Source organism: Otolemur garnettii, unplaced genomic scaffold, assembly GCF_000181295.1.
Source record: "Otolemur garnettii isolate 467f Iridium unplaced genomic scaffold, OtoGar3 scaffold00096, whole genome shotgun sequence".
Classification (NCBI taxonomy): domain Eukaryota; kingdom Metazoa; phylum Chordata; class Mammalia; order Primates; family Galagidae; genus Otolemur; species Otolemur garnettii.
The window spans coordinates 7854355-7864471 of NW_003852491.1; the positions used below are offsets into that span (position 1 = coordinate 7854355).

Below are 10117 nucleotides of genomic sequence, written 5' to 3' on the forward strand. Positions count from 1 at the left end.
ACCAAGGGCAACAAAGTGAGACTCTGTCTCAGAAAAAAAAAAAAAGAAAAGAAAAAAAGAAAAAGAAACAACTGTTGTTTGTGGTGATGGAACCCTGTTTTTGCTTCACTGCTGTCTCACCAGGAGTGAGTGCTTTCCCAAAAAGCTTAGGCTAGGCCCCTGGGATGGATGAGGTGAAAAAGGAGTCATCTCAGTCTCTTCATCCCTACCTAAAGAAGTCATCACACAAGCCTCATTGGCTATGAGAGATCTGGTGGTTGAAGAACCGTGCAGAGGTGAGTGCTAACCATCTCCTAGGCTTTCAACCTTCTCAGTTCACAGCCTGATCCCAACCTACTTTTCAGATTTGGCTAGAGTTTAGGGATCAGTTTCCCTTCCGACAGGGACTAAGCTCCAGCCACTTCCCCACGCCTATATGCAATTTACTGTGGCTCAAAAGCCCTTGCTTTTCCATGAGAAAATTCTTTTACATCCTTCAAGTTCCCACTTCCCGAGAGCCCTCAGGAATACAGGAGAAGTAAGGGCTCCACGGCGCTCTGGGCTTCAGTTTCCTTATCAGTAAAATGGAGCCCGTAAACTATGGGGTAGTTTGAAGGGTGTTAAGGCCTAGAGAGGCAATGAGGAAGAGCCAAGAGCTACATTAATCCTGCTTTCGTCACTCCTCGGCACCCCCGCTAGACAGGCAGCCCCTGCAGGGAAGGACCCTGAGCTGACTAGTCTGGTTATAAAACCTCGGAAAACGTGGCTTCGGAGAACATTTCACGAAGGAGATAAGGAAGAACGAAATAATGAACAAATGAATGGATGGAGCGCCGAATACGGGACAAAGGCTTGCAAGATGGCGTTCTTTAGGACCGCGGGAGGGGTGGCCAAAGCCTCGGCCCGGGTGGGGGGCCACAGGCGCCAAGACCTTGCTAGGTTGGCCACCCAACGGAGACAAAAGCTCGCAACATGGCGGGCTCTAGGACCCCAGGGCCCGCACCGCGCAAGGCCGACAGCCGCGCGGGCCGATCCCAGGTGTCCGCAACAGCCGGCCCACGGAGACAACCGGCGGGTTCTAGGACCTGCTGGGCCAGGAGCCCGCCTGGGGCCACTCACCGCCCGCCCCGCCCGCGCTGCTCGCGCTGGGCCAACCCAGTCCGTCCTCGGCGCTCACAGGGAAACTGAGACCAGCAGATCGCGTCCGCGCGGGGGCCAACCGGGGCCCCAGGAGCTTCCTGCCGGCGTTTCCTACCTGGTGGGACTTGGCCTGGCTCCGTGGTGTCGGCGGCGTCTCCTCGTTCTGACCAAGCCCGGGACACTGCTAGAAAAGGGCTGGCGCTAGGACCCAGCCGGCGGGGGGCGGGGGGAGGGGAGGCGGGGCCGCCTGGCTTGCGAGCGGAAGTGGAAGGTGCTTTCCCAGTTAGGGAGGAAGGAAAAATTCACTGGGGAACCTCCAGCCTATGGCGGCAGAGAAACATCTTGCAAGAGGTCTCTGTGGGTGCTAAGAGAAGGCGACGCTGGGCAGGTACACACCAGGCTATTCCTAGCCTGGGGCCAGGCCACCGGAAGTATCTCCAAGAACTAGAAGGTGGGAAAACAGAAGGGCCATGCTTAGGCTTTGTAATAACTAAATCCGCTTACATTCCACAACATTTCCTTTAATTGCAAGGAGTGGATTTAATGAAGCTTTCCTATCTATCTTGGGAAGAGTCAGGGAGCCCCACCAAAAGTGTCACCAAAGTACAGTAAACCAGAGCTACAAAATATTTTTTTTCCCCTCTTCTGTGCTTATTCAATGTGCACCGGAACGATTTTAGCAACTCTTGCCGGAAGTGTGGCTAAGGTAGTAGGTAAAAACTGTGCTCTGCGACCTACATGGGCGGGGCCAGAATGGCGCGGAGCCTGAGTGGCTCCGAGCTAGAAGCTAGCGCCGGAAGTATGTCTGTGTCGAAAGGCTACTTGGAGGCCGGACAGGAAGTGTTCCCAAGGCGGAAGTTTCGCGGGGAAGCTTTTGCACCAGGGACACTTCCTGTTTCCTAGTAACAATAGGAAGTATAGTGTCCGCGGATCTGGTGGTAGACTCCTGGCTCGTGACAGCTGCGCCCTTTTCCCTCTGCTTCCTTCCTCCTCTTCCTTCCCCGCGTTCCCTCTCCTCCCACCTCCCGGGAACCCTGGCTGAATGTGCCTGTGTGGGAGCGCGAGAGCCACCCTTTGGGGCTCGCGGCTGCAGTTAGGGTAAGGGTCCCAGTGCGCAGGCGCGCTCCCGTTCGCGGTCCCCAACGGACGCGCCCGCGGCGGGAACAGAAGGGGCTGCCGGTGAGAGGTAGGGGACCTTAAGGGAAATTGGCAGAGAATAGGAGTGAGTTCAGAGGACTTAACTAGTGGTTGATTAGGGGAAGGGACTCAAGTGCAAAAGGCCTTTGTGAGGTGAGAGAGTTTAGAGTGCAATAAGAATTGTACTGGGATCCCATGGGAATGAAGAGTCAGAATTGGAGGACAGGTGATACAGGAAGCATGAAGGGCTGCTACTGAGAGAGCAAGGGCTTCGGAATGAAGATTGCCCCAGTCAGTGGGTTTGCTCGTGGAAATTGCTAACAGGCGTTGCAGTGCGTTGTGAGGAGTGAGACAATATATTTTACTTAGCACAGTGCCTGGCACATGGTAATATCCGCATGAGTTGCTGTCGTCATCATCAGTATGGAGGAGAGGAGGTAGAAGAATGAGAAAGGATGATGAGGGTACAGTAAGAAGGCATGGAAAAGAAAAGGCAATGAAGTGAAATTCCAACTTGCAATGGAATGAGAGTTCCAGGATGAAGGATAGTTTGGGTTCAGGGGAAGTAAGTAAAGGCAGTGGCCAAGAGAATCTTTGGGAAAGGAGACCTTGTGTCACTGAAAGGCTATGGGGGCTCGGCGCCTGTAGCTCAACTGGCTAAGGCGCCAGCCACGTACACCTAAGGTGGCGGGTTCGAATCCCCAGCCCGGACCCGCCAAACAACAATGACGGCTGCAACCAAAAAATAGCCGGGTGTTGTGGCGGGCGCCTGTGGTCCCAGCTACTTGGGAGGCTGAGGCAGGAGACTCGCTTGAGCCCAGGAGTTGGAGGTTGCTGTGAGCTGTAATGCCACGGCACTCTACCCAGGGGGACAGCTTGAGGCTCTGTCTCAAAAAAAAAAAAAAAAAAAAAAAGAAAGGCTATGGGGAGGTGAGGGAACGAGCCAGCCCTTTCCCTAAGGAGAATCTCCAAGCTCTGCTCTCAGGTCCTCAGTTATCAGCTGGAGAAAGCATCTGCTTTTTAGTGCTTCTGGGCTACTCTATTTAGCTGAAGGGTGAAGGAGGAAGGATTAAATTTCTCTGAAGAGGTTTCCTTTTAAGATGTCGCAGTAAATTTTGTTTGTTTCAGAATTACAAAGACCAAAGGGTTAGAGATAGTAGTGCCTTTTGGATCTGGTCTGAGGAACATAATAGGTCTGTGATCAGAAGTAGATTTCATCCCTTAGTTTCTTTATGCTTCTAGGGATGGCTTAAGCCTAGGTAGCTCCCATTAAGCGACTTTAAACAATAGTACCACCTGATTAGATCTAGTAGAAAGGAGGTCTTTGGGCATTAATGCTTGGGGAACCTCTCAGTGGCCTCAGGTGAACTTGTTGCTCATAGAACCAAGAGGCAAGGTTAATTCAGGTGTTCCTTTTGACCACTGCCCCTCTTCCTAGGCCTTGGCCCCTCCACCAGAAGATGCTGCTGCCACCTGTCTACTCCTGAACTTTCGGGGTTCTGCCACATTGCCCCATGGAGGACACACCCCTCTCACTCAGCTGCTCCGACTGTCAGCGCCACTTTCCCAGCCTCCCAGAACTGTCACGGCACCGAGAACTGCTCCATCCATCTCCCAATCAGGACAGTGCAGAGGCTGACAGTATCCCTCGGCCCTATCGCTGCCAGCAGTGTGGGCGGGGCTACCGTCACCCAGGGAGCCTAGTCAACCACCGCAGGACCCACGAGACTGGCCTTTTCCCCTGTACCACTTGTGGTAAGGACTTCACCAATCCTATGGCTCTCAAGAGCCACATGAGGACTCATGCTCCTGAGGGCCGCCGCAGGCGCAGACCCCCACGCCACAAAGAAGCCACTCCGTGCCTCCAGGGTGAGACGGTGCCTACTGATTCCTGGGGCCAGAGGCTTGGCCCTAGTGAAGGCTGGGAAAACCAGACAAAACATACTGAAGAGACACCTGATTATGAGTCTGGACCTGACCCCAGAACAGCTTCAGATACTTGGGAAGATTCATCCCCTGGACAAAAAGAAGGCTGGGAATGCCAGCCAGATCCTGGGGAGGGTGCAGAGGGCTGGGGGCCTGCCACCAACTCTGTTAGAGCTCCACCACTCCCCACCCCAGCCAGTAGCCTCCTTAGCAATTTGGAACAGTATTTGGCTGAATCAGTAGTGAACTTCACAGGAGGCCAAGAGCCCACTCAGTCCCCTCCTGCTGAGGAGGAGCGGCGGTACAAGTGCAGTCAATGTGGTAAAACCTACAAACATGCTGGGAGCCTCACCAACCACCGCCAGAGCCATACCCTCGGCATATACCCTTGTGCCATCTGCTTTAAGGAGTTCTCTAACCTCATGGCTCTGAAGAACCACTCTCGACTCCATGCCCAGTATCGGCCTTACCACTGTCCGCACTGCCCCCGTGCTTTCCGGCTTCCCCGGGAATTGGTGGAACACCAGCAGTCCCATGAGAATGAAAAGCAGGAGCGACCATGGGAAGAGAAAAGGATTCCTGCCACCAATGGGCACATAGATCAGAGCAGCCCAGACCAGCTCCCTAGTACACAGATGCTCAATGGCTCTGGGGAACTGGAGGACAGTGGCCTGGAAGAATACCGGCCTTTCCGCTGTGGGGAATGTGGGCGTACTTACCGCCATGCTGGGAGCCTCATCAACCATCGTAAGAGCCACCAGACAGGTGTCTATCCCTGTTCAGTATGTTCTAAGCAGCTGTTCAATGCAGCTGCCCTCAAAAACCATGTGCGGGCTCATCATAGACCCCGGCAAGGAATTGGGGAAGATGGGCAGCCATCTGTGCCACCAGATTCCCAAATGCTGGCTGATACTACACATTCTGAGAAAGATGTCCCCACCACCATACTGGATCATCGGCCCTATAAATGCAACGAATGTGGCCGGGCTTACCGCCACCGAGGGAGCCTGGTAAACCATCGCCACAGCCATCGGACAGGAGAGTACCAGTGCTCACTTTGTCCCCGCAAATACCCCAATCTTATGGCCCTCCGCAATCATGTGCGGGTACATTGCAAGGCTGCTCGTCGAAATGCAGACCCAGGTACTGAGGGTACCTCTAGCTACCTGAAGGTGAAACTCCCATCTGACCTAGTGGGAGCAGAGGCAGCACCACACACAGATCAGCAGCATGTGTGTAAACATGAAGAGGAGACCACTGATATTTCCTCAACAGTGGAGAGGACAGCACCACAGATATGTAGCATCTGTGGGATGCTATTTGAAGACCCTCAGAGCCTTGAACAACACGGCCTGACACATAGGGAAGGAGAAAATAGGACAGAAACCAAGGTGTCACCTCCTCGGGCATTTGCTTGCCGAGACTGTGGAAAGAGTTATCGGCACTCGGGCAGCCTTATCAATCACAGACAAACCCACCAGACAGGGGACTTCAGTTGTGGTGCCTGTGCCAAACACTTCCATACCATGGCTGCCATGAAGAACCATCTGCGACGCCACAGTCGACGGCGGAGCAGGCGGCATTGGAATCGAGCTGGGAGTGCTGGTGATGGGGAAGAAGGCAAACTCCTGTCAGGGGAGAACTGGGCCCAGGAGTTGGAAGACAACGAGAGTCTGGACTCTCCCCAAAACCCTTTGGTGGAAAGTCCTTGTAGGGCTGAAAAGGAAAGTGATGACTATTTGCAGGCTGAATCTAAAGGAGACAAATGTAGGCTTGAGAGGGTTGAGCCCTGTTTACAGGGTGATAAAGAAAACAGAGGCACTGAACAACTGGAAAGGAAGGAAGTCTGTTTCCTTGATAACTTGAGTATCCCAGGTGATGAAGAAAGTGATGGGACTCACTTCTGTGATGGCCTCCCTGGGGTGGACAAGGACCAGAAATCACTCACTGGCCAGCCCCACTCCTCTTCCTACTCTGCAGAAGCTGTTTCTGGCTGGCAGACTGAGGTTGCTCACACATGTTCTGACTGTGGGCATTCTTTCCCTCATGCCACTGGCCTACTGAGCCACAGGCCCTGCCATCCACCAGGCATCTATCAGTGCTCCCTCTGCCCAAAGGAGTTTGGCTCTCTGCCTGCGCTACGCAGCCACTTCCAGAACCATGGTCCTGGGGAGGTGGCCTCAGCACAGCCTTTCCTCTGCTGCCTCTGTGGCATGATCTTCCCTGGGCGGGCTGACTACAGGCTTCACCAGCGCCAAGTTCACAATTCCTCTGGCATGACTGAGGGCTCAGAAGAGGAGGGGGAAGAGGAAGGAGCAGCAGAGGCAGCCTCTGCTGAGAACCCACCACTGCAGCTCTCAGAAGCAGAGCTGCTCAATCAGCTACAGCGGGAGGTGGAGGGTCTGGATGGAGCAGGTTATGGGCACATCTGTGGCTGCTGTGGTCAAACGTATGATGACCTAGGGAGCCTGGAGCGTCACCACCAGAGTCAAATTTCTGGGACTACCACAGACAAAGCTGCCAGTCCTTTGGAAGCATCAGGTGATGCCACAGAGGTGGCTACAGATGATGTCTTGGGCATAGTAACCTCTGTCTCTGGCAAGAATGGAAACACAAAGTCTGAAGAAGGAGCAGGTGTCACAGTGGTAGATAACCTCTGTATGCCTCATGGTGAAAGTTTGCTGGAGACTCAGCCCCGCCCCTTCCGTTGCAACCAGTGTGGCAAGACTTATCGCCATGGGGGCAGCCTGGTGAACCACCGTAAGATCCACCAGACTGGAGAGTTCATCTGCCCCGTCTGTTCCCGCTGCTACCCCAATCTGGCTGCTTACCGAAATCATCTGCGGAACCACCCTCGCTGTAAAGGCTCTGAGCCCCAGGTGGGGCCCATCACAGAGACAGGAGGCAACTGCGAGCCTCAGAACATGGCAGAGATGGGACCAGGGCCAGCCGAAGTGGAGAAGTTCGAGGAAGAACTTAAAGTGGAGCCCCTGGAGGAGGTAGCAAGGGTGAAAGAAGAGATGTGGGAGGAGACCACTGTGAAGGGGGAGGACATAGAGCCAAGGCTAGAAACTGCAGAGAAGGGCTGCCAGACTGAGGCCAGCTCTGAGCGGCCCTTCAGCTGTGAGGTGTGTGGCCGGTCCTATAAGCATGCTGGCAGCCTCATCAACCACCGGCAGAGCCATCAGACTGGCCATTTTGGCTGCCAGGCCTGCTCCAAGGGCTTCTCAAACCTCATGTCCCTCAAGAACCATAGGCGCATTCATGCAGATCCCCGCCGTTTCCGCTGCAATGAGTGTGGGAAGGCTTTCCGTCTTCGGAAACAGCTGGCCAGCCACCAGCGGGTCCATATTGAGCGGCGTGGGGGTGGGGGTACCCGAAAACTGACACGGGAAGATCGGCCCTTCCGGTGTGGACAGTGTGGGCGGACCTACCGCCACGCTGGCAGCCTCCTGAACCACCGGCGCAGCCATGAGACAGGCCAGTACAGCTGCCCCACCTGCCCCAAGACCTGCTCCAACCGCATGGCCCTGAAGGACCATCAAAGACTACACTCAGAGAGTCGTCGACGGCGGGCTGGACGGTCTTGGCGGTCATCTGTGCGCTGTGCCCTCTGTGGCCACGGGTTCCCTGGCCGGGGGTCTTTAGAGCGGCACCTACGAGAGCATGAGAAGACAAAAAGGGAGCTGGCCAGTGATCTGAGAGGTCCAAGTGCCACAAAGGGCAATCTGGCCAATAACCAGGTATTAGAAGGCCAGTCAGGTGGAGCTGAGTCAGTACCCCAGCGGGAGGACCAAGCCATGAGGCCAGGGGAGCACAGTCAGAGCCCCGATAGGGCAGCAGATTCAGAAGCCACAAAGCCAGTGTCCTGGGGCACAGGGAGGGCAGATCGGTGGCAGAGAGACAGAGGACTGGTGAATCACGAAGGAGATTGGGTTTCTCATAGTCAGGTATTGACCGAGCCAGATGAGTCAGAGGACAGTGTCCCCAGGAGTCCTTGCCACCTTGATGACAGCCAGTCCAATGGACCTAGTCTGAGTCATATGGATAGCTGGAACAACAACAACAGATCCCAGCTTCAGCCAGAGAGCCACTCCTTTTCCTGCAGCCAATGTGGAAAGACCTACTGCCAGTCAGGCAGCCTCTTGAACCACCAAAATACCCACAAGACAGACCGACACTATTGCCTGCTCTGCTCCAAGGAGTTCTTGAATCCTGTGGCCACTAAGAGCCACAGCCACAACCACATAGATGCTCAGACCTTTGTCTGCCCTGACTGTGGCAAGGCCTTTCAGTCCCACCATGAACTGGCCAGCCACGTGCAGACTCATTCCAGGGGCTACAGTCAGGTGCCAGCCCAGACAGAGGAAGCCAGAGGTCCCAAAGTTGGGACTGTGGAGGATGAGGTGAGTCTCACTGGTCAAGAGAAAGCCCAAGAGTCCCCATCAGAAGTCCCTAGACCCCCAGGAGAGAATGCTGAGAGAGCTAGTGGAGGGCAAGGAGTAAAGTCCACAGTGGCTGAAGACAAAGAGCGGCCCTTCCGCTGTGCCCAGTGTGGGCGTTCCTATCGCCATGCTGGCAGCCTGCTGAACCACCAGAAAGCCCACACCACTGGACTGTATCCCTGCTCACTCTGCCCTAAACTTCTACCCAACCTGCTATCTCTTAAGAACCATGGCAGGACCCACACAGATCCCAAGCGCCACCGCTGTGGTATCTGTGGTAAGGCCTTCCGGACAGCTGCCCGACTGGAGGGCCATGGGAGGGTCCATGCACCCCGGGAGGGACCTTTCACCTGCCTGCATTGTCCCCGCCACTTCCGCCGCCGAATCAGCTTCCTGCAGCACCAGCGGCAGCACCAAGAGGAATGGACGGTGGCCAGCTCTGGTACGGGGGCATGAGCGGGCTCCAGCAGAGGATTGAAGGGTCCCAGAAGGAGGTGGGCACACAGTGGAGAGTGAAATTGGGCCCCAAGGTGGGTGGGGGGCAAGGAGTGAGAGGAGAAAGTCATGTGGATCTCAGGAGGTAGCTGAGGGCTTGGATATGGAGAAAACTGGTATGAGGATGCTGCCTTTGGAGCAGCTGAGATCTGTACCCCAGGTCAGATGACAGTGCTGGGGTGGAGGATAGTCAGTGGGAGGGGTAACTTTTGGGCTCCTTAGCTTTGCTATAGCCAAAGAGGAATGATCCTTCTTTTTCTCAGGGGTAGGGTAGGAACCACATTTGGAGACTCTCCTGTTTTAGCCAGTAAAGTAATGATTTCCAGAGAAAAGGTTGGAGACTTTAATTTGGTCTAGGTTCTTTTCTTTCCTAGAGCAGTAGGGAGCCAGGGAATGAGGAAAGGGGCATGGGCTTCCCTGCTTGGAAACTTCCCATGGAAACTTGCTCACTGGTTGGCACCCAACTAACTCTATTCCTCTTCCTATATCTTATCTCTGCCCTTCCTCTTCTTTTTTTTCTTTTTTCTTTTTTTTTGAGACAGAGCCTCACTATGTTGCCCTGGGTAGAGTGCCGTGGCATCACAGCTCACAGCAATCTCCAACTCTTGGGCTTAAGCAATTCTCTTGCCTTAGCCTCCCAAGTAGCTGGGACTACAGGTGCCCACCATAGTGCCTGGCTATTTTTTGTGGCAGTTGCCATTGTTTAGCTGGCCTGGGCCAGTTCAAACCCACCAGCTTCAGTGCATATGGCTGGCACTGTAACCACTAGACCTCTATCAGCATTGCCCACATTGCTTCTCCTCTTTATTCAACTTCTTTCTTCTTCCTCTGCTGTATTTTTTTATTTATTTGAGACAGAGCCTCAAGCTGTCACCCTGTGTAGAGTGCTGTGGCATCACAGTCACAGCAGTCTCCAACTCCTGGGCTTAAGTGATTCTCTTACCTCAGCCTTTCAAGTAACTGGGACTACACATGCCCGCCACAACACCCAGCTA

General features: G+C 54.4%; 2 protein-coding genes across 4 annotated transcripts in view; one reads left to right on the forward strand and one right to left on the reverse strand.

Annotated features, from left to right (window-relative positions):
* Window positions 1–1468, reverse strand: part of ZNF668 (zinc finger protein 668) — an 11471-nt gene extending 10003 nt beyond the window's left edge. The window contains exon 1 of one of the 2 annotated variants that reach the window (XM_023516709.1): window positions 1235–1468. The gene's annotated coding sequence lies outside the window, so the exon portion shown is untranslated. The remainder of the gene's footprint in view (window positions 1–1234) is intronic. The other variant, XM_023516711.1, reaches the window with a different exon arrangement.
* A 44-nt stretch (window positions 1469–1512) lies between these two features.
* Window positions 1513–10117, forward strand: part of ZNF646 (zinc finger protein 646) — a 9541-nt gene continuing 936 nt past the window's right edge. Inside the window, exons 1-2 of one of the 2 annotated variants that reach the window (XM_003795875.3) lie at window positions 1513–1570; window positions 3695–9069. In XM_003795875.3, the coding sequence (XP_003795923.1) occupies window positions 3771–9069 (5299 nt within the window). In that variant the 5' untranslated portion in view covers window positions 1513–1570; window positions 3695–3770. Of the gene's footprint in view, window positions 1571–3694; window positions 9122–10117 lie in introns of both variants that reach the window. The other variant, XM_023516708.1, reaches the window with a different exon arrangement.